Genomic DNA, 23,670 nt, shown 5'->3' on the forward strand with positions numbered 1-23,670 from the left:
ACATGAACGCACCTTCAGCAGTTTACAGTCGGTGGTGACGTCACCGGAGCTCACCGGGGCGAGTGCATGGCGTAGACAGTGAACGCAGCACCGCCTGTCATCCTCCACAGACCTGCTGCTGCTGCTACTTCAGTCGCCGTCCTGTCCTGCAACCGGAGGAAACGCCGACATAACTGGAGCACTGCTGCAGACACACAGCCGTATGAGGGACGTAAAAGTCACTGCTGTCGCCCTGAACGCAAAACTGACTAACTGAAGGATACGAGTCGTAAGTTTGCCGAATTCTGCTTAACTTTTGCACTTTTTCCTGAACAAAAAGTCAGAAACAGACTGCTTGAGGTACTTTAAATTATCGTGGCGTTAGCATGAATTGAGCGAGTGCTGCTTTGGTGTTATATTTATATTAACTATCTATAATTTAGCCTCTAGTATAGTGTTTGCTGTCTACTAGTCTCCAGGAGTCATTGTGGGTTATTTATAAGGGGCTTAGTAGGCCTTCTGTTACTCTCATGTAGGCTTGCAGCTCCTGTGATGATACTAATTCAACTAGCTTCACTATAATGCTGTCTGGACACAGTAGCATACACTTTTTTCACTAGAGAAATATCATAGAAATAAGTAGTCTTTTGTAGTCTCTGCTTTTGCTTACACATAGCTGAAAGTATCCTTACAGGATTAATAAAAATACGTTTATTGTTAATCCATTTTTAATTAGACTTTCTCTTCCCTGGCCTAATTGTACAGTCTTTAACATGTAAAAGTGAAGTTTGCATACTTTCAAGTTCAGATTCTAACATTTCAGACAGTTTTTAAAAAATATATAAGATAGCCCTCTGAAAGTGTAAACTGTGTGTCCATCCCTGTCCAGTGCCTTTTCCACGTCCCCCTTTGCCTGATAGAGAACAGGAAACAAGAGGCAGGAAACAAGAGGCGTGTTTTTGCATGTCCTGCTTCAACTCCGAGCCAGTGTCCATTCATGTGTGTGTATGTGTGTTTGTGTTTCCTCCTCTCTGTACTGTATGTCTCTCCGTGTTTCACTGGACATGTGACCCTTCTGATTTGCACTGTCTTGTAACTGATCACTGACTTTTATTTGTTAGGCTCCACTCAAAGCGTCTCACCTCTCTGTCTGGATTAGGGTCAAACACTAAGAGGATTAAAGGCTGCAGAGTCAAAGTTACTCATTGGGGGGGAATGGACTCAGTTTTCTGAGAGGAGCCAGTTCTGCCTTTGTTTTGTGATGTAGACCTTGAAGGTTGAGGTTCATCTTCTTAACTGATATGTCAGACAGTTTGGACGGTTACTTTGAAAGTAGCGTGAGAATCCCAGAGCTCTTGCTACACTGAGTGTTGCTATATGTGAGGACAACAGATGTCTATCATGTGGAAAAGGCTTTATAGCAAACATACATTTTGTCTTCATTGTACAGTACATGATATTCCCATTACGGCAAGATTTGTGTAGCCATTAAACTTTTTAGTGGTCATGTAGTCTTCAACTGAGCATATTTCCTGTGTGGACAAACTATAATTAAACTTGGAGTGAAGTAGGGAACTGTTGGATAGTTTTGTTTTTCCCCTGTCTTGATCTCACGCCTAAAGATTTTTTAAGTAATTTTATCCTCCTAACTACTGGTGCTTTTTTCTCCTGCTCATGTTTGAATGTGGTTTCATTTCAAGCTTGTGTTCTGTTATTTCACCAGTAACAACACTACGGTATTAATGTTTGAAAATCAAATGATAGACGATGCAAATTTTCATGTGGAATCAAGCACTGCTTTTTACTTGCATTGTTGCAGCCGACTGTTATCAGTGCTGTGAACAGACCTTGAATGATTGTACCTTTTATCTTGTCAGTTTGAAGATACCCAGTGACCCTGCATTCTAAGCCAAGGTTGAAAAAGTGTCTTGTATCTCATTTAATCCAATGTTGCTGCTAAGAATCCAGCAGATTGGATTCAGAAGCAGCCATGGCATTTGCCTCTAAATGAATTGTTTGAGTTCTTCTTGTTCTAAATTAGTCCTGGATGATGGGTCAGTCCTTTGATAAGTGAAGTCTTCCTCTTGCTTGTCTGTTGGCCTACTTTGGACAAAGGCACCTATTGTAAACTGAACAGTATTGCTCCATTTATGGGTGGGTCCCGTAACAATAAATTTAGATAACAGCATGCCATTTCTCCGAACTTACGCTCACATTCTGTGGCAAGAGTCATAAAATTATATGATTAAATTTAAAATGCCATCCTTTGTTTCTGTACTTGTCACCTAACTTGTAGAAATAACAACAGTCTCAAAATTATTATGGTTGTCTAATGAAAAGTGTTAAATATTTCCAGATTAGTGCCAGTTTGCTTAATGTAGGTCAAAAAAAGATAGAAAAGAAGGGAAGATACTTAAGTGGGATCCAACTTGATGCTGAGACAATTTACCCAGTGAACTTTGGGTCTTTGTTAAAGGCTGTATCAGCATTTTCCACCTTCTGTCCTCTCTCACATTTGACCTCCATCCTTGAAGTTTATCGGATACTCAAGAATAACGTCAGCACTTTTACTTTTAGGAACTCACTGGTCGTTGGATTAACTGGGGTAAACAGCAAGCATGTGAAAACCCAGGCTTCACATTTGGCTGAAGATGCTTTAAGACTGTCAGAAGATTCAGACAAATGAGCCACTTGATTGTAGTGTGCATCTCCTGAGGTCTAAACCAATGCTAGAAATACCTAAGCTATTTTATCACACCATTTATTGCATTAACCTTTGTATTTTGGCAAAAAAATAACAATTTTTAAGCTCGCAAAATGTTCCAATGGTTGTTAACGTAGAATATTAACACTCAACTCTAGGCTTTAAATATTGGCCAGTTGGGATTTATTAACACAGCACTCATTATGCAAAAATAAAAATCCACAGGTCCCAGTGATTATTGTGAACATGCTATAGCTGAAAATAGAATTGCTGTTTTAACTTTGGACACTACATGGGACAAACATACTTGGATTGTTTGGTTTCACAGTTCTGTCAGGTCACATAGGGTCGGGAGACAACTACAGTCCTACTGCAATGCGAAATCCTCTCTTACAAGATCAGTATCAGGAATAACAGCTTAATGGAAACTGAAGCAGACAGGAGCAGCTGGTCAGGTCCCAGTCACATAATGCAAATGACAGGAATGTCATTGCAGATCACTTTTTTATGGATAGATTTCATGAAAGGTTGTATTGGGGGATTCAGTAAAGAATCTGACTTTTTTTTTTTTTAAAGGCCCCCCCCCCATTTTTCCTATTAGAAATGAGTAGCAGTCAAAAACAGAAATGTGTAGAAAGAGAACTACCTGGGAATCTATCCAGGGATTCATTGCTGATGGCATTTGCAAATGGGTCATACATGTATTAATCATTTGGCAAAGAGGTTGTCTACATTGCGATAGTTTGAAGAGACACAGAAAGTTCCCACCATGCAAACAAGGATCGTAAATATTAAAAATAGTATAGTGATGCTGAGAAATTACCATCACCTTATTTTTTTTAAATTAGCAATGCTGACATCAACCTCTGTGTGTTAGCTCTGCAGCTGAGAAGAAAATGTGAAATGCATATTGTGTGCCCATACATACAATACTTACAGAACAAGCAATGGAAACAGCTTAGAAGAAGCAGACTCGATTCATTTGAAGTGCCTTGGTAAAAATGCAAAACTGTGTTTTCTGCTTTGCATTTCCATTTTGATGCGCATACTAGTGTGTACTAAGGTTCATTTATGTTGCCTTTCTTGTCATCTCTTCTCACAGTTGTGTGGCTGTGCTGACTGGAGGTAAGCCATGGATGATGGGAAGCCAGTGTGGGCTCCCCACCCCACCGACGGGTTCCAGCTGGGCATGATCGTTGACATAGGAGCCGACGCGCTCACCATAGACCCACTGAACCAGAAGGGCAAGGTGGGTCATCACACACAAACACACAGACATGTATGAACACACACTTTCCAGTTACAAGCAAAGTAGGTCCAACTGGGAAAGCAGCTGAGGGGGAGTAAGGTTGTTTCTTTTTGTGTGGCTCTGTACATCTATGTAAGAATTGCACAGTCATTGAGTTGGTCACATAAACAGACTGTTTTTCACCTTAAACCCAGGAGGGTCATCACTATGTATGCACATGGAAATGTTCATTCATTGCAAGGGTTTCATGAAAATTACAATGCAGTGTGTAAGAAAAAGCAAAGTTATAATAATTCTGTAATTTTGTTTCAGTCTCCATAATTTCAGGCAGAAAGGTGTTAGCACAACAATGTGTAAAATGTAAGAAACATGAGAGACCACATGTACAGAGGCATGAATAAATAAAGAGCAGCAGCAGGTGTGCTGATAGCGTTGCCTAGAGGGAGAGCTGCTCGTTAGGAGGTAAAGGCCACCTGTTACACCTGAGCCGTCACGTGTCCCCAGCAAGCAGGCCTCTGATGTTTATAACGGACATGCACTGTAGAGGCTGCTTCTGCACTTGTTTTGTTTGAAGTGCTCTTACCACAGTTAGTGTATCACCTAGTCTCACATCATTCTTGTTATAGCAGGTATAGCACAAGTGTGTAGAATAACATTAATTATAATGGCTCTGTTCCATTCCGGTGAGCCAGCAAGTGAGCCTGCAAGCTCAGGACTGCAGGACTTTTTCACCGAGGATGTTTGGACTACATAGTAGTGAAATCATTGGTGTTATCCTTAGCTGTAATGATGAATTAGTTCTACGTTGCATGTCAAAGCCATGGGCTAGGACCCTGAGTTCGCGCGATGGAGTTCATCCATTATTATTTTATTATTTACACATGTGCTTTTCTTAGTTTGACATCAAAATGTCCTCCATTGAAAAGGCCTGTTGAGGTGTGCAAGTGGATCAGCATGGATAACACCATGACCTGGATGTGGCTTGTGTCCCATTTCATATTATGTAAAATGTTTTATGTCCTACTACACTCAGTTGAATTTGGAAGTATCCAAACATCCCATGCATTTCAGTGTTGTGCTCGAGTGTACAAGCAGACATGACAGCTCATTTTGTGCTACAGTTAGCGATGGTCAAAAATTAAAGCTCTAATTTTGACAAAGTAGTAACTCCCAGTTGTATGAATACTGTATGAAACGGTACATACTTTGTACTTTAGCAAGCCTTGATTTGAGGAAAAACAATCATATTTAAAAGTAAGTTGGTTTTTAAGTAGTTTTGAGTCTAAATTCGTTGTTTTGAACGTTGTTATTTATCCAGATTTGTAGATGTGTAGGCTGCACAGATTGTGTTGCTGTTTGAGGTAAATTTGTGATTAATGAATGGAATGGAATGGAATGGGATTGCCTTAACTTATTTCCGGTTCCACACCAGGAAGATGAACAATTTTAGTGATTAAAAAAAAACATCAACATATTATTAGCTGGAAAAAATTTTGGTGAGTCAGAATTTATTAGCCGTGAACCTTCAGTGGTCACTATCAGATTATACCTTATCGTGAGGCATAAACTTCGTCCCATTCTCGCGGTGAATGAAAGGCCCATTGAGTGTCTTTTTTTACTCCGGTGTTTAGCTCGTTAGTGCCTCAGCTCCGTACACTAATGGCTGCCTCTTTCTCTCTGTCAGTTTTATTGGTTAAACATTTCTCAGATGGTTGTTATTATGGATGGCCATGTCCGGTTTGTGCCAAGACACCGCAGCAGGCACACAAAGCACATTCTGTTTATGCTTACAGGCTGTTTGAGGTAATAAAGCACGCTTCATAGCACAGGATGGCTCACACTCACACAGACAAGCAGTGGTATTGATATAGAGAGTGTGTAATGAACATTGAATGTAAATGGAGAAAGAGACAGTTTATTATACTGATATATGCTTTAGGTCTGATTGCCCTGTTGTGGGCGGCTCCATCTGTAAATTGTCTGAGCCCGTTTAGGATGGAGTTTGATCGCTTTAATAATATTGCAATGTGATTGGTTCCAGCAAGATCAGCACAGAGCTCTGCCATCATCTCCTGTCTACCAAATACACAACACTCACTTACTCAGTCAGGTGTTCAGATCCTGTTGCTCTCCCACCAAATTATTCATTATCCTGCCATGTCTTCCCTTGTTTCTCTCACAGTTGACTTGTTCCATTGAGTTTATTTCCATTAACTCAGACTCTTAAACAATAGAGTGAGAATATCAGTAACTAATGTGGCCTGGGAACATGTCGCACCAAACATCATTACTGTGATCTTTAGCTGTGATAAATGTTTGATGTTTATGCGTGCTCACTTAGCGATTTATGATGTTGAATGTGTCTCTCTCTTTTAGGATTCTAATAAACATTTGTTTATGTCATAGGATTTCCAAACAACAACAGTGAATCATTTTGTACATAATGTTGACAAGGATTAGTAGAGACAGCGCCACTTCTCTGTCCTGGAAATGACATCATGTAAATGCTGCAATTAGTAAAACTGTTCATGTTACAGACTTTTCGTGCTCCGATGAGTCAAGTCTTCCCAGCAGAGGATGACGTCAACAAACACGTAGATGACAACTGTGAGTCTTTGAATAACTTTTATAGAAAATACTTTGATTCTTGGTAGAGTTTAATTTTAATTGTGTTTGTCTGTTTCCCCTTTGTTTTCAGGCTCCCTTATGTACTTGAATGAAGCAACTCTTCTGAACAATGTCCGAGTTCGGTACAACAAAGACCACATCTATGTATGTTTTTATTTTCTTTTTTTAATTTATACGCCTTACCACAAGTGTAGTATATAGCCTTTATATTAATACTCTTGCAATGGCTCAAAGACATAACTGTCCAGGTGCATTATAAGGAGATACAGTAGCAGCTTGGAGGGCAGAAAGAAAGGATCCGTGTCCTTGTTTCCCTTGGGGAAAAGTACCAGGTGGTGAAGAGGGAAGGGAAGCTAGAAAAGGGTCAGACTGGCAAACTGAATCCTGATCTCAGTCAATCACTTAGGAAATGAGTTACAGCTGGTAAATAGGAGAGACAAGATATGGAAACAAGTTAAGGTGTGCCTCACCAGCCCTCATTGGTGTCTTTTTTTTTTATTTATTATTTTTTGCCTCTGTTGTCTCTCATTGTTCAATAATGTTTATGCATTTTGATATTTATCACATTATACAAATTCAGTGACACTAATCACCCTTGTATTTATTTCTCCTGCAGACTTATGTGGCCAATATCTTGATAGCTGTTAATCCTTACTATGACATACCAAAACTGTACGGCCCAGACGCCATTAAGTCGTACCAGGGGAAGTCTCTGGGTACTCTGCCACCTCACGTCTTTGCTATAGGTGAGAAGTCACAACTGCACAACAGAATTGCACATTGTTTTAAAAAATTGTTGAGTCACTGTAATTGTGTAACACCCTTGTTAACCTTTCCAAGAATTTATTAGTTTATTGGGGTAATGCAGCATCTGTATCTCTTGGTGTTTTATGATCCTATTTGCGAAAGTGATTTCAATTTAAGCAATGTGCACTTTGTTTGAAGTGTATACTTATTTTCACCGTCATTCTACGAAAGCCAACTGCAAAATTTGCAATCAAGTGTTATTCTTAAAAGTTTGATAACTACGCTGTGCATATATTTAATTGATGAATATGTGCTAAATAAGCCACTCTGTTAAGTAATCTCACTTTTTTTTCTGTCTTTTTTTTTTTTTATTTCAGCGGACAAAGCCTACAGAGATATGAAGGTCTTAAAGATGAGCCAGTCCATCATAGTTTCTGGTGAATCTGGTGCAGGAAAGACTGAAAACACCAAGTTTATTCTAAGGTGAGTCCACATGAATCATGCTGCATCCTATCCCCGCCTTCTTTTAACCCTAAGTCCTTTTCATAATGATTCAATTGAATTTAATTCAGTTCAGCTGGAAAGAGTTTATTTGTCCATCAAGGGGCAATTTGAGGCAAGTAGTATTCATCCTGTAGAAAGCATAGACATAGGGTGAAAAGCAGAGTACACCTTGAACAAGTCTCGGGCCACACCTAGAATAACCTGTTCACCTATAATTTGTGTATGTGGACTGTGGGAGGAAGCTGGAGCCCCAGGAGAAAGCCCACACACAAGTATAGGGAGAAAATGCAAATTCCACAAAGCAGGGTCTACCAAACATTTGAATATAGAACCCTGTAGTTGTAAAGTGACAGAGTTAATTACTGCACCTCTGTACCGACAGCAAAGGATCATATGTTATAAAAGAAAAAGAAACATTTCCAATCCTACTTATCAGTCTCTACACGAGACAAACTGACCATTATATGTGCTGTGGCTGTTCACAAGTCTAATGGCTTTTGTAATTAAGTCAAAATTGAGAGCGACCAAGGACAAACAAAACAACATCAACCTTGATGCAATCTGCCATGAAACAAGCAAAGATGATCACCCCTTTCCCTGGCAGTCCACCTATATACATGATGTCACTTCTGCTGTTAGCTGCTGATAAGGCTTTCAAGTCACAAATATCATCCCATAATTAATTATTTTTCCCCCCAACTTCTTCTTGTGAAAACACTTTTTTTAAAGAGAGCTACTCCAAACAATACAAAAATGAGTGAGACAGTCAAAGTGGAGTCCTTTGTTATTGTGCTGCTGCTGTATACCTAGCAGGCATGGCTGCTTTGCAAGGGAAAACTACTGTGGTAAATGTTAAGCTATGTCAGCTGTGGGTTGTGCTAAGTGCCATTTTGTCCTTTCAACTCTCATTTCATCATCATCCTGCAGATATCTGACCACAACGTATGGAAGTGGTCAAGATATTGATGAGAGAATTGTAGAAGGTAATCCATGAAGAAATTAAAAGGTTATCAATCATACATGTTTAGAGACTCTATGATGTTGAGTGTCATTTTTCCATTTAGCAAATCCCCTTCTTGAGGCGTTTGGAAATGCAAAAACAGTCCGGAATAATAACAGCAGTCGCTTTGGAAAGTTTGTAGAAATCCATTTCAATGCCAAGGTAAGAAATGATGGCTGAGTTTGTTCTGCTGTTTGTATTTCGTGAAATTTTAAAACCATTGTGTATCTAAGAATTGTTTTTTTTTTCTTTTTTCTTTTTTTTAATGCCTACCAGAATGCTGTTGTGGGTGGATTCGTCTCCCATTACTTGTTAGAGAAGTCGAGGATTTGCATGCAAAGTAACGACGAGAGGAACTACCACATCTTCTACAGGCTGTGTGCAGGAGCATCCGAGGACCTAAAGAAGAAACTACACCTGGACTCGCCAGACAGTTTCAGGGTCAGTAAACTTAGGCAGACTCCAGGAACTCGCAGTAACATTTGTCAGAAAAAAACACACTTTTTTTTACTGTATTGTGAGACAAGATACAATAAAAGTAATTTCAATTTCTCCATTCTCATCAGAAATTCAACTAAAGCGTTAGAGTCTTTTTTGTAAGAGAGCAGAAAAGAGCATTTTAAAAACTTCTCTATAACTTCTCTCTTTCTATAAACTGACTTTGCTTTTTGTAGTGTTGTGGAGGTGCCATGAGTTGGCGGTTCTGTGAAAGCCCACTAGATGTCACATGAGCTTATTTTTAGTAGTGTCTGTTCTTTGCACAAATCTCAAACTCTTCCCGAGTGAAATGAAAATCCCCTCAGTAAAAAAGTGTTTCGCAATTGAATTCAGCCGCTTTCGGATGCAATTATCAGCTCAGCAATGGGAAAAGTCAGAGAGCATAAAGGTATTAACCTCAGCCTTTTTTTCCTCTACATGCTCTGCAAAACAACACTTAGCAGAACAACAAGCAGCTCAAGCTGTTCCTTTTAGATGTTTATCATCATATCAAGTCCCTGAGGTGACACCCACATCAACAGAGGCAATTACTACGTGCAGTTCACTACTAGTCAGCTGTGTAACAATACTGGAAGACAACAGAGTAAATCTTTTCGATTATGAAAATCAATAGACTCATCCCCAGTAGATTTGCCACCAAGAGTGAATTCAATTTATCAAAATACTAAATGTGTTAAAATGTTTCTAAGTTGATTTTTCTCTCTTGCAGTACCTGAACAGAGGATGTACCAGATACTTCGCCAGTAAGGAGTCTGATAAACAAATAATGCAGAACCGCAAGAGTCCTGAGGTAATGTCCCCTTCTGTTTTGGCTTAATCCTTCTAAGCCAATACAGGATTCTTTTACTTATGATTTCAATCTGAATTTCATTGTGATAGTTGTATTAATTTGCCTACCTTATGACTAAGAAGCTAAATCAGACAATGTTTTGCAGTGTTACACTTCTGAATTCTTTCCTGTGTAGTAAATCATTTAGATAGATAAACAATATTGTCTCACCAACAATGATGAGGGAGCACTAGACTGAAAACAAATCTCACACCAGAGCCAAGAAAATCACTTGCCAAGGTGAAATGATATGCAGAAATGGGTCAATAACAATATTTTATGTCAAGAAATCAGTTCAGGTCTGTGTATTTGATGAATTATGGATGAAATGAAACAACAATGCCTTGAGTTGAAAAGCCAGCAGGAGACGTATAATTAATATTATGAAACAATTAGAGGAATAAGTGTGACGTGTTGCTCTCTCAGGGACTAATTATGCATGTTCATTTCACGTCTTGTTTGTAAGATGGAACAATATCTCCTGGTATGACATTCAAAGTTTGAGGGAAATCAGATGAAATAGCAAATAGTAGACAACTTAGTGAAATAGTAGCAACAATTTGGATAGTAAACTTTTGAGCTGAAAGATTGAAATCATGCAAAATCTTTTGTTTTTGGAAGATATTGAATTAGCTGTTTTGTCAGTGTCACCCCACCAATCTAGCTTTTTCAACTACTCTGTGTACAATTCTCTTAAAAACAATATTTGATTTCACTTTTCTTTAAAATGTTCAATCCTATAATCCTCCAATTAAAATTTGTTCTTGTTCACAAGTGTTGATCCTGTCTGTCTGTCTGTCTGTCTGTCCTCTGTAGTTGTAAGTAAATTGCCACTAATATGTTGTTTACTAACTAACTAATCATACATCTGTCTGTCCCATCACATGTCTGTGTTATATATAGGACAACAAGGTGATGTTTCTTTTCTGTTCAGGGTTTTTTTCTCCCAACTTTTCATGCTGTATTTTTTCCTAAACTGAACACTGGCAATAAGGCTTTGCATGCTGGAATTTGTAGTGAAACCAGGAAACTCGGGTGCATCCTTCCTCTTCCTTGTCTGCATGTGCATGCCAGGTTTGGATTTGTGTGGGGCTAGACTGTGCTTAAAGAGAAACATACGAGTGTTTGGGCATTCAATTTCATTTTCAGTCATACAGTGTAGCATTGCATATTTTCCAGAATGCAAGTCAGTTGCTAGAAATAGTCAACGTATTGATCAAGCACAAATGAATAAAGCATTTAATTCCCATCAAGACAACACCTGTGAAAGGTCCGACATTTGACCATATAATTTGGAGTTTAAATTGTGTCATAATAACATAACTTATGGTGGTTATTATTGTAAAACGAATCTCTCATTTAGCCTCCTAATGAATCATTAAATGCTATGCTGCAATGATAGTTCACACTGTATTGCTGTTCTTTCTGTGTTTCAAATTATTACATTGGCTCTGTCATGCTAGTGGCATGAAAACAGTAGCTGTCCAGACATTTGGAGCCGAGCTGACGTAGTTCATACGATGGTGTAGTTTCTGTGTGCTTTTGGTTGAGGCTTTTTTTAAACACATTATTGTAAAATATTTTGGTCTCTTCAAGATACTCTCTTACTGGTGGCTGTTTAGTTTAGTGTGGTCTGCGCAATCCAGTTCAGTTCTAAATCAGATTTACTCATAATTTAAAGGGAAATTGAATGGAACTGCTATAATATAATTTTGAGTAAATCATGGTTTGAATTGAATTTTTAAATACTGCCGTTTTCTTTACTATCCCTAACATTTTTGGTTGTTTGTTGCAGCATATAAAGACGGGTGCGCTAAAAGACCCTCTTCTTGACGACCAGGGTGACTTCAACAGGATGTGCGTGGCCATGAAAAAGATCGGTCTGAATGACACCGAGAAGCTCGACCTGTTCAGAGTTGTTGCTGGTGTTCTGCATCTGGGCAACATTGACTTTGAAGAAACGGGGAGCTCCTCAGGTTAGACAGATGCGAGATTCTTGTCTTTGCAGTGGTATTTTTGAGTTGTACAGCTAAGATTGCACTGCTTGTGTTGCAGAGATGCATTTTCTTTAAAGTTTTTGGGCACTGTGCATACAAACCATCAAGGTCATGTATTTTTCTCTGCTATTCTGCCATCCCAAATTAGAAACTTTATAGAACTTCTTATTTGGTACAGTATTTCATGAACAGAATTGGAAGTCAGTTGCAATGAACATAGCAAGTTTATATTGAGTTGCTTTTCCAATTGAATATTAGTCCTTAGAATTCATGTTACATTATTGGATATAACATTTTTAGGAACAAAGGTATGTCCTTGGGTATCAGCTCAGACTAGTCTGTAGTGGTGACAAGAAAGATCCTCTGTTACCGTGGCAACCATGAGCTCTTCTTCCCTTTAATTTTCTTGCACATTCTTTCTCTTAGTGTGTCTATAATCAAAGTCTCAGTGGAGGAAGTAAGTAAACTATTAGAGTTTATTTGGGAAAAGTTTTCATTCGTTTCGTCTCCCTTACTACAGTAGAATAAAAACACACTACCGCTAAATCTTGCGTTATGTATTCACCACTTCCTCATAGTACGATTTGCTTGGTTAGTTCCAGGAACCTCACTGCATGTGTTCCAGTGTGAGGCACAATAACAAAACCACTAATAAATCTTGATGAACTAAATTTAATTCAGGTAGCAGGAAGTGGGTTGACAGAAAGAAAAATCTTTTCCCCATACAGAACCACAGCTTGTTATATAATGTGATTTTTAAGAGTTTTGCGTGCGTTTTTATCTTTTTCAGGCGGTTGTGTCCTAAAGAATCAGTCCGACCAGACTCTGGGGTACTGTGCTGGTTTGCTGGGCCTGGACCAGGACGATCTGCGCGTCAGCCTCACAACGAGGGTCATGCTCACTACAGCAGGGGGCGCTAAAGGAACAGTTATCAAGTAAGAGCAACAGCACTGAGCTTCAAACATCTGTGCAACTTCTTTTTAAAATGTTACCGGGAGATACAGAAAGATCAATCTTCTTATTTTTTTTAGGAAGCAACAGTCATTGTTTACTGCCAAACAATTTGTCAGCTGAACTCACTGAACTGACTCAGTGCAGTAAGTTCACAGTAAATCTGAAAATAGCTAAATTATCCTGCCAACTGGAATTGATAGAGGACATGGGCAGTGGTTAGGCAGGTGTTACTGTGCTTCTACCTGATACTGTACAAAGCCTATTATTACAACCAGCTACTTCTACATTTAAGTGTAAAAGTGACAGTATTTTTAGTAGTATTTTTCCTTGGTAAACTATAATTCTACATGGCTGGAGATGTCTTGAAAGTTTAAAAAAAACATGTTCAAAGGAGAATATAGTATTGGCACTGCCACTGTGTGCTTTGGTAGTAATGTGGTGTTTGAGTGATGGGGCCAGGTTTGGTAGATTAATATTTCAAGAGGGCCAGATGCTGGCCTGGCCTGGAAGTGTTTTCTCCACATAAATAATGCAGCCTGTATCTGAGGAGGCAGGGGAGCATGGCTGCACTACAGTAAAGGCCTGGTGTCTGGGGAGCAGGTGGAGTGAAGGGAGACGGGCTTTGTCATTAAACCCCAGACAAATCCACCTTACCCCTGGGAGGTTGAGGAAAACAGACAGGGTGGTGGACACAATGGTATCAGGAATGACTTTATTAGTGTCAATATGAATTACGCAACTGATAAAAATTTATGTAACTCAGATAAATTACAAAGCTGTAGTGTGTTTTATTTGGATTTAACTAATACTGAAGTATTCAAAGGGTAATCTCTGGCTGAGCAGCCTCCCTTTACCTTAGCATAGGTGGACTGTTTGAAATGGATGAGAGACTTTGAGGGGCTGGATTGAATATCAAAAGAAAATAGTGGGTAAAGACATATCATAGCAAACGAAAGAGGTTTTCATTTTAAATTCAACTTTTTTCCCAGCTGGGACCACAGAGTTGAACTCTTGGTCACTGTGGAGCTGCACTTTGTCTAGTTAGTCAGCCTCTTTTAATATTTTAAAGATAAATGGTGTTGAAGCATCATTAGAGAGCCTAGCAGAGTTCAAGGTTCGCATTTGTAGTTTTTTCACCTTCTCTTTGCCTCTTTTAAAACAATCACCTAGCTTGACTATAGAAGATCAGAAGGGGAACAACATTATGCAGCAAAAAGTGTCACGACACAACTAAACTTTTGCTACCACATGGTAATTGGTTTATTAAAAAAATTAAAAAGGATGTTTAATAAGAGACTCGCATGTCCCAGTTTCAGACTGTCGCTCACTGCCCCATTTATGTGTCCCTCCAGGGTGCCTCTAAAGGTGGAACAAGCGAACAATGCCCGAGATGCCCTGGCCAAGGCAGTGTACAGCCGCCTCTTCGATCATGTGGTCAAACGAGTAAACCAATGTTTCCCCTTTGAGACTTCCTCCAACTTCATCGGAGTGCTGGATATTGCTGGGTTTGGTAATAACATGCAGCTAATGTTTGATACAGTTGGACAGTTTCAAATAAACTTTGCACAATGTGTGGATTTGGCTCAACAACTTTCAACATAACACTCAATCTGCCAGTTTGTGTTTCTACACCATTCCAGCATGACTGCAATTTGCTCATGTATAGGTGTTATTTGCTTCATTGGTATGTTTAGAATTCAGACTACTAAAGAGGCACTTGTGTGTACAGCTTGGTTCTTAATTTAAGCACCCTAATGCATATACACACTTCATTACCAGAGCGCTTGCTTGGGAAATATTTCTCCCTGCTGCCATAATTAACCTAGGCTTTGCAGACATTTTTCATTTTGGGATTTAATTGAAATGTATGTTTTTTTTCCCCTGCTTCTTCTGTGTTTTTCCTCGTCTTAGAGTATTTTGAGCACAACAGCTTTGAGCAGTTCTGTATCAATTACTGCAACGAGAAACTGCAGCAGTTCTTCAACGAGCGAATTCTCAAGGAGGTGGGTAAGCAGTGTGGATTAAGGTGAACTGGTGTGGTTTACTTCTTTATCCTGGGAAAGCTGCCACATCATGTCACTGACAAGCCAAACTCACTGATTCATTCATGAGGAAATGGTTGGCATTCCTATCATCTCAGTCTTTCTGTCTTTGTTTTATCTCTTATATTTTCCCTCCATCTCTCCTGCGCGCTCTCTCATTAGAATGCTAATTTCTCAGGGGACATCGGGAGCCTTGTTTCTCTCTTGTGATCCCTTCACGTTATTTTCTTCCAAGGTCTCCAATTAAAGCACCACAATTCTTGGTTTAGCCTCTTTCTCATTATCTCAATCACATGCTGTCACTTTGAATTTTTTTTTTGAAGAAGAAGAGGATGATGTTCTGAGGCCACTCAGAAAAATCTAAACAAACTTTTATATTGGAACATTTCCAAAATGATGCTGCCAGTGTTGATTTTTCATATTTGTACATTTCTTTACAGGAGCAAGAGCTGTATCAAAAGGAAGGGCTTGGAGTGAATGAGGTGCATTATGTTGACAACCAGGACTGCATTAGTAAGTCTCTGTGCCCCATTTCTCTTCCAGCTTCCTGCTGATCCTCATACTCTGCAGTTTCTAAAATGTCACTGCTGCCCTTAAAAGTTAAATTATTTGACTGAAAATATCACTCATGGAAATATCTCATCTCAGTAGTAAAACCATCATTCAGGAGACTGACAATTTTCCAAAATCAAAGGCATATGTTGGTGAATGGATGTGTATTGATATCGGTGTGTGTCTGTCTGTACCTTGGATGATCCTCTTAAGTGAAAACAGGTTCATGGACTGACACTCTGGGATATCATTATGATGAAGTGTTGCCTTTGAGGGCTTTTGCAGCAACATACAAAATGTACTGACAGAGATGTGGCCGTCTGTAGAGCCCACACACCACAGATGTACTGAAGTTGGTTCAAGAGCAACATCAGCTCACCCACATGACATTCATTTGGGCCATTCCTCTGTGCTCCACGTCAGAGCAGCGAAAATACACCTGTCAGATGGACAAAAATACCGACTTCTCATTATTCTCGAAGCTGGCATATCCGTGTGTCTGAAGGGAGCAAGCGTAATGAGTATATGTGGGTTTTATGGCCTCTTTTGTGCTACGAGAAGCCGGAGAAATGATACTCCCCTGTGTTTGTTGTCTCTGTCCTCGAATGAATCCTCGAATTAATGGGATGAAGTAGTCAGTGTATCAAGGTGAAGCAGTTTGATTTGTATTTCAAAGGCTGTGATTATTCAAGTGCGAGGTTAACTGACAGCCGTGAATAACATTTATGACTTGCAAATGACCGTTTGGGTTGGCCATTAATTCACTCATCAATCTTCAGGATTTATGCACAGGTGCTTGTTCATGCAAATTTTTTTTCTAAGGTCCTTGGCTATTAGATTATTTTCCAAACACAGCATGTCGTATGAATAATTCAGATATATGGCAAAATGAGCATCCTGATGAACATGTTTTGTGCTTTGAATATTCACATCCGTAAACAGTAAACAGTTGAAATTTCCAATAAATCTCATATTCACAAACAGAAAGTTTAATGACTTTGTAACTTTTGCATTATAATGGCCATTGTGATCCCTGCTTTACCCTAAGTAAGAATTTGTGTGTTTTGTTGTTTCTAAAAAGTCCACAAGCATTTGAAACTTGTAGATGAATAGATATTGTCAGTTTGGGCAACATTACTTTCAGCTCTTTTCAGCTAACATTTGGCATCAAGATAATAAAGTCACAAATGTATTTCCAAAAAAAATTAAAAAGAGAGTTCATTCAGAAGTGCTGCACAATTACAACAGAACACAATAAGATAAATAAACCACAATTACATAATGATGTATAAACTGTATCGGAGCTCATCTAAACCCGATCAGAAAAGCACGTAACCGTAGCAGACTCTGAACTTAATCAGAAACTAATGACTATGACAATAAAATAATAGAAAACAAGAAAAGCAATCAGAGACCACAGTATTCTGCTAAGGCTGTTCATGCCCTCATATGGAATTGTCAGAAATATAGCATAAGTTTATTAGTTATTGATGATCAGAAATCACGGCAGCAAAGAATATGGCCATTTAGTATCAATGTACCCTCAAACAAAATGACCTTACGCTGAGCACAGGCATGTGTTATGCATGTGTACATTATGTACGGATTCCGAATCACGAGACCTAAATATGTATTAACGGTGGGAATTAATGAGACATGGAAGCACCCCTCAATTTAATATTGCTCCTTTTATCATTTCTGACGGATAAGTCCTGATAAGTCCGCAACGGTCAGTTTGTAGTAGGATAGCGATCATGTGATCTTCAGCAGGTAGCTGATGTAGTGTTCACTTGTTGTCATAGTCACAGTGACACTGTGCCGCTATCTCGCAATGATACAGAAACCTTTAGCAAATCCGTGGATCCAGACTATAAACCGAATCAATACCAAAATTTAATCAATTGTCCTTGTGTCATTTCTGACCTTCCCTGGAATTACATCCAAATCGGTTTATCTGTTTTTGAGTAATGTTGCAAACAGACGGACAAACCAGTGCCGATCGTCACTTAACTCCGCCATGTTCCTTGGCGGAGTAATAACACATACAACACACTAAGGGACAAAATCAGTGTCTCAAGCTCTACTTGAATCAAATGCTTAAGAGCAGATGTGGTTCTTCAGCAGTGACTTAAAAATTTCTAAAATCTTAGCAGTTCTCACATGAAAAGGTAAACTGGTCCAGAGATTAAAATCAGCCTCTGCTGATCTTGTGCTTAGATCTCGGAACATCCAAGAACTTGTGGTTGGTCAACTTCAGTACTCCAACCTGGGTTGATAATTTAGGACTTCTACTAAAAAATGTGGCCTGCTACATAACATTTAAAATCAATCCTTAAACAGACAGGATGCCAGTGGAGGGAGACCAGCACTGGTGTTATACAATCAGGTTTTCTTTTTCTGTCAAGCAAAGGACAGGCAGCCGCATTTTGTATTAGGATATTACTTTTCGTACTCGTGCGGCACTGTCTATTTTAGAGCTGTACGTGAATCTTTACACTGTGTCTAATCACTAAATATTTGTTGTCTCCAGATCTAGTTGAAGCAAAGCTGGTGGGAATCCTTGACATTTTGGATGAAGAGAACCGTCTTCCTCAGCCCAGCGACCAACACTTTGCCCTGGCTGTTCACAGCAAGCATAAAGACCACTTCAGACTGACGGTCAGACCTCTTTAGCTGTGCTCACTTTGCCTCCGCTTCCCTCGCTCTCCTCTCACTGTTTCTTGTTCATGCTCTGCTTCTGTCTTTGCTTTCTCTTGAGTATTCTGCCATTGTTCTCTTTCTTTGTGCACTAACTTCTTTTGTTAGACTGGAGAGATGTAGCAGCACGTTGCTTTTTTCATTGTGATCACGTTTGCTCCTTGTGTTTGTCGCAGCAGTTTTATGAATGACACACAGTCCCAGTCCCTCCCCCAGTCTCTGGCTTTACTGCTATTGTTTGTGGCCGCCTGTATCTCTGCAAGCATGAAATCATTTCAGAAATGTAGCCTTGACACCAATTCAGGGCGTAAGATTAGAGATGGCCGGCTGCAAGCACACTCATCTGTAGAAACAATTATTCCTCAGATAAAAACCATTCTATACCTTTAATAGGATGAAAACATTCCCTTAATCTAAATCGCTTGATATACTGAGCTCACATTTATGCTTTAGATTTTCACAAGGTTTTTTGGTTTTTTTTGCTTTTTTCTCAAGAGTAATTAATGATTAGGGCATTTGATGACAAGGTGAATGTGCCATTTTAAATGATCTCAAGTAATGCAAGTAAATGTGTCAAATATCTACTTATTACCTAAACACCATTTGTAGGATTATAGCTGTATTCATTGCAGAAACTCTGGCTTTTTGGGGGGTCTCACTGAGTGTCATTCAGCTTAATGTTTCATTCTTCCAACTTTCGCTCTTTACAAAATTCTGCTGCAGAGACACTCATTCATAGAAGTATCATGAAATCAATACATGTGTTTTAGCACTGTGCTGCTTTTCATGTCTCCCACTTAGGTTCCCAGGAAGTCGAAGTTGGCCGTTCACAGGAACCTGCGGGATGACGAGGGCTTTATCATCAGACACTTTGCCGGAGCAGTCTGTTATGAAACGGTAATTCTGGACACGGATTATTACATGGCGCTGCTATGGCATGGGGATAGTCATCGAATCCAGCCTGAGGATAGTTTTCAGCAAATAGCTCTCATTATTCTGTGTCTTATGTAGTTATAAGTGAACAGCCAATGGAACAAACTGCATGACATTTTAAGTGTGGAGTTAGGAATTATTTTAATTGTTGAATCGATGATTTCTGACTATTGTTTGGTTATTTATTTATTCTTTGTTTGAACTATAAAATGTTAGAAAATGCTGAAAAATTTCACACTCGAAAGTTTGCTTCACTCAGCAAGCAGTCTAAAGTCTTGATGTTTTCAGGTTGCTTTCATACAATATGTGACAAAAACTAACAGTGAATCCTCACAGTCAAAACTGTATCATCTGCCTGATGGATAGTTCAGACTACAGCATATGGGGTTCATCAAAAGATTCTTTTCATCCCTGTAAAAAAAAAAAAGATTGAAGATTTGTGTTGCCTTTCAGACCAATTTCCTCCTCAGTCTGAATGAATTGCATTAACTTTGACTTTGACACATAGTTATAGAAAGGATTGAAATGGGGTTCTGAATGCATCTTCCATCAATATGCAGCTGAAACAGAGACTTCTCTGATCAAGGACAGCAAATTTCCAGAGTATGAAGAGAGGACTGGAGCACACCGCTGAAGTTACAGTCTACAAATGACATGTTTTACATTTAAAATTAGGTGATTGACAAATTCCATCTCTGCTGAATGACAGGTGTTTGTATCGATATGGATTTTACGTAAACTTAGCATTGCAGTATCATCTCGGTATTTGGAAATGTAGTACTGTTGGTGCCTGAGTGAGCACTTATTTGCATACAATGCCAAAAGAACCAGTGAGATCCAGTCCAACAATGTCATTGTTCATGCATACATGTGTGTGTTCACAGACTCGGTTCGTGGAGAAGAATAACGATGCCCTCCACATGTCCTTGGAGAGCTTAGTGTGTGAATCAAAAGACAAATTTGTTCGAGAGCTGTTTGAGAACTCCAACACTTCCAAGGACACCAAACAGAAGGCTGGCAAGCTCAGCTTCATCAGCGTCGGCAACAAGTTCAAGGTGAGAACAGCTGTTGAAGCTTGTCATTTTTGATTGTTAGAAGAAGTCCCTGGACATAGCTACACCTGAATAAAAATTCTTTTCTGCATTACGACAATAAATGTAAATTTAACGCTTAAATGCGACAATACATGGTGCTATTGTTGAGTCTAATGCCTGCTATTGTGCAAGACAAGCAAATTATAATTTCAGTAGCTTTATTTAATTTATGCACCTTTGTTTTGCTCATGTAGACCAAGGCATATAAAAATACCTTAATTTGATATTTTTTTCAAACAACTTTGCCAAAGTCACACTATATTGATTTACAAAATTTACATGCACTGATTGGTTGCTTTATTAGAAGTGATGAGAAGTTCTTTGCTTTTTTCCAAGCTTATGGTAACAAGTAAACAAAGTGTAACCTCCAGAACTGTTCCTATAACTTTCCTCCTTTTCTTCTTCCCATTCTTATTTCCCCTTCTTATTCAGGGGTCCCTTCTTAGTTTTCCTTTCAGTTTTCCTCCGAGAAATTCTTCCTTGGGGCAGAAAGCTGGATAAAGTCAGCTTGAGGTATAATAGAGATGAGGTGGAAAACATTGGCATTGAAGAAGTAGGAGAAAGAAAGAACGAGACACTCAGGCTTTTCTTTGCAAGTGTGTTGAATGAGCCAGAAGTACACACCTTTCAGCTGCATGTCGTACTCATCAACTAAGATATGCTGCTCTGCTTTTTCACTGTGTTGAGTTCTATCTTTTCCATCAAGTGAACAGTGTTTGTGCACCATCTTTTTCAACAGACTTGGGTTTCTTTATCGCTAATGATGCTTCTAGGCCATCAGCACTGATTCACCAGACACATTGAGTCAAGCACAAAGATAGTCTGTGTGTATTTCAGAACGACACCAATAGTTAGAATGTGTAATAAATAAATAAATAAATATTAATAACTGTTTGTCTTCATTTTCCACAGTTGGAAGCATGCTAAAGAAAAATATTTCATAATGAGCAGTCATTATGTGAATATTGTAAGATGTTTTAGCAGTCTGAAGGGGCTTTAAATGAGATAGTAAATCATTATTTGTTTCATTGTTTATTCATTAAGTCATTCCTTTAGGCACAGTATTTTCTTGTATGGATTGCTGTTTATGCATAATTGCTGTTTGTGCTTGATTGTAACTCTGTCCTTGCATGAATGTCATGTACGATTGTGCTTTATGCTCACATGTTAACCAGGATGTGTGGCACTCGAGCCTCATTTCACACGTCTTCTCTTCGCTACGATCAACATACATATTTAAAACAAATAACTAAACAGTGCTTTTTGTTTGATTGTGCACACAGACCCAACTGAACCTACTTCTGGAGAAGCTTCGCAGCACTGTGAGTGAAATTCACGTCGGAGTTTCTTTGTGTATTTTTGAGAAAACATTTTCGCTCCTTGCTCGGTATCAGTGGAGCACAAATCACCCAATAGGGTATGCACTGAATGCGTTAGCAGTACTGCTACATAAACAACATACATGCTTTATTCAAATGCCAATTATAAAGATGGTATGTGCAGACTGAGTATTACTATGCTGAGTCAGAGCATTTTTCCTGATTAGTCTTGTGTGTGCAGGGATCAAGTTTTATCCGTTGCGTGAAACCCAACCTGAGGATGGTCAGCCACCAGTTTGAAGGAGCTCTGATTCTCTCACAGCTGCAGTGTTCAGGTAGGAACAAAACTCTCTGTGCAATATGTAGTGTAGATTATTGTAAAAGTTATATTCACATTGTATAATGCATAGAATGAGTAATGTAAAAAGGATTGGTCGAGCTAATGTGGCTCTACTGAGCAGCATAAGCAGGTTGAACCCATTCACACTGACGGCCTTGATGGAATGCAAGATACTGACAACAACACTGTAACGTCCTTTTGTATCTTTTCATGTGTGACTGTGACATTCCCAAGAAAGAAATACATATATATGCAGAATATGTACATTTACTCTTACTGCTTCTCACAAAGGTTAAATTATGTTAAACTTAACTGAAAAAGCCTAGAAAGCCATTTTACTTTTTAAATCGTATTTCATTGTAGTTTAACACCGTACCTCATCGTGTTCAGTTTTTCAGTCAGCAATGTTTGCTCCAAGCCCATTTTGGGCACTGACAATAATATTTAATAAGAAGGCTGGAAGTTTTTTCATATTACCTATAAAAAATTCTTAAAGCTGGGAATTTGAAGTCAGTGCATACTGCTATTGCTATACTGATGTGGATGCAGAAGTCAGTGTGGTTCTCCAGTAAAATTTCTGATTGCGATTGTCATAAAGTAGTATTGTTTTAGCATGTAGAGTTTGAGTTTTTTCCTGATACATGCACACAATAGACTATTATTTGAATTTCTAGCAACAATCATCTTCCAAAACCGTTTTTTGTGTGTTTAGGTATGGTGTCGGTGTTGGATTTGATGCAGGGCGGTTTTCCCTCCAGGGCCCCTTTCCATGAGCTCTACAACATGTATAAAAAGTATATGCCAGCTAAACTTACACGACTGAATCCACGACTCTTCTGCAAGGTGGGCTTACACAAATTGAATATTTTAAATAATTCATTAATCTGTTTAACATGCAGCCTTTTTAGTTGTATTCAATCCAATAAAAACAAAAACACACTGACCTATTTAGAAAAAGATTAACAAGCATAAATACTTTTGTGGCCTAAATTCCTACCATGTGTACAATATTGCTGTGTCACTGAATGTGGATGCATTTCTTTCTAGGCTTTGTTCAAAGCTCTGGGACTAAATGAGAATGACTTCAAGTTTGGATTAACAAGAGTGTTCTTCCGCCCTGGAAAGGTAAAATATTGATGCTGTAGGTCATTATGTGTAACACTAGCTCTAGAGAATACCATTATCCCCTAAATTACAAGACTAATAGACTGATTTGTGCCTGCATGTGTGCATCAGTTCGCTGAGTTTGACCAGATCATGAAGTCGGATCCAGACCACCTCGCGGAGCTGCTGCAGAAAGTCAACAAGTGGTTGATTTGCAGCCTGTGGAAGAAGATCCAGTGGTGCTGCCTGTCTGTCATCAAGCGTAGGTTCAGTCTACTAACGTAATGCACCAGCAGGAATATCTGTAACATTATTATTTCAAATTCCGATCTGGTTTGTGATTCCTCTAGTGGACATTGCTTATCTAATTTTGCTGTTTTTTTAAGTTGTGATAATTGAACACTTCTTGTAGAAATTTGAAAAATATCTAATAACTATCTGACACTGCCTTCACCTTATAAAGCCATAGTTAAACATTTTGCTTCAGCACTTCTGTTTTT

At 38.9% G+C, this 23,670-nt stretch overlaps 2 protein-coding genes across 4 annotated transcripts in view; both read left to right on the forward strand.

The window, feature by feature from the left end:
• The first annotated feature begins 85 nt into the window (after positions 1–85).
• The window catches only part of myo6b (myosin VIb), a 37,346-nt gene continuing 13,761 nt past the window's right edge, over positions 86–23,670 (forward strand). The window contains exons 1-23 of one of the 3 annotated variants that reach the window (XM_022197290.2): positions 92–268; positions 3,786–3,932; positions 6,470–6,539; positions 6,631–6,704; positions 7,177–7,306; positions 7,685–7,790; positions 8,739–8,794; positions 8,876–8,973; positions 9,088–9,252; positions 10,019–10,099; positions 11,934–12,114; positions 12,926–13,070; positions 14,442–14,599; positions 15,001–15,092; positions 15,572–15,644; positions 18,214–18,341; positions 19,182–19,277; positions 20,198–20,368; positions 21,691–21,729; positions 21,968–22,061; positions 22,779–22,909; positions 23,114–23,191; positions 23,303–23,432. In XM_022197290.2, the coding sequence (XP_022052982.2) occupies positions 3,816–3,932; positions 6,470–6,539; positions 6,631–6,704; positions 7,177–7,306; positions 7,685–7,790; positions 8,739–8,794; positions 8,876–8,973; positions 9,088–9,252; positions 10,019–10,099; positions 11,934–12,114; positions 12,926–13,070; positions 14,442–14,599; positions 15,001–15,092; positions 15,572–15,644; positions 18,214–18,341; positions 19,182–19,277; positions 20,198–20,368; positions 21,691–21,729; positions 21,968–22,061; positions 22,779–22,909; positions 23,114–23,191; positions 23,303–23,432 (2,413 nt within the window). In that variant the 5' untranslated portion in view covers positions 92–268; positions 3,786–3,815. Of the gene's footprint in view, positions 269–3,785; positions 3,933–6,469; positions 6,540–6,630; positions 6,705–7,176; positions 7,307–7,684; positions 7,791–8,738; positions 8,795–8,875; positions 8,974–9,087; positions 9,253–10,018; positions 10,100–11,933; positions 12,115–12,925; positions 13,071–14,441; positions 14,600–15,000; positions 15,093–15,571; positions 15,645–18,213; positions 18,342–19,181; positions 19,278–20,197; positions 20,369–20,839; positions 20,921–21,690; positions 21,730–21,967; positions 22,062–22,778; positions 22,910–23,113; positions 23,192–23,302; positions 23,433–23,670 lie in introns of those variants that run through there. The other 2 variants (XM_051953651.1, XR_007944335.1) reach the window with 2 other exon arrangements.
• The window catches only part of cga (glycoprotein hormones, alpha polypeptide), a 121,311-nt gene continuing 121,140 nt past the window's right edge, over positions 23,500–23,670 (forward strand). The window contains exon 1 of the mRNA XM_022196483.2: positions 23,500–23,503. The gene's annotated coding sequence lies outside the window, so the exon portion shown is untranslated. The remainder of the gene's footprint in view (positions 23,504–23,670) is intronic.

The sequence above is a fragment of the Acanthochromis polyacanthus genome, chromosome 1 (genome assembly GCF_021347895.1).
Source record: "Acanthochromis polyacanthus isolate Apoly-LR-REF ecotype Palm Island chromosome 1, KAUST_Apoly_ChrSc, whole genome shotgun sequence".
NCBI classification, from domain to species: domain Eukaryota; kingdom Metazoa; phylum Chordata; class Actinopteri; family Pomacentridae; genus Acanthochromis; species Acanthochromis polyacanthus.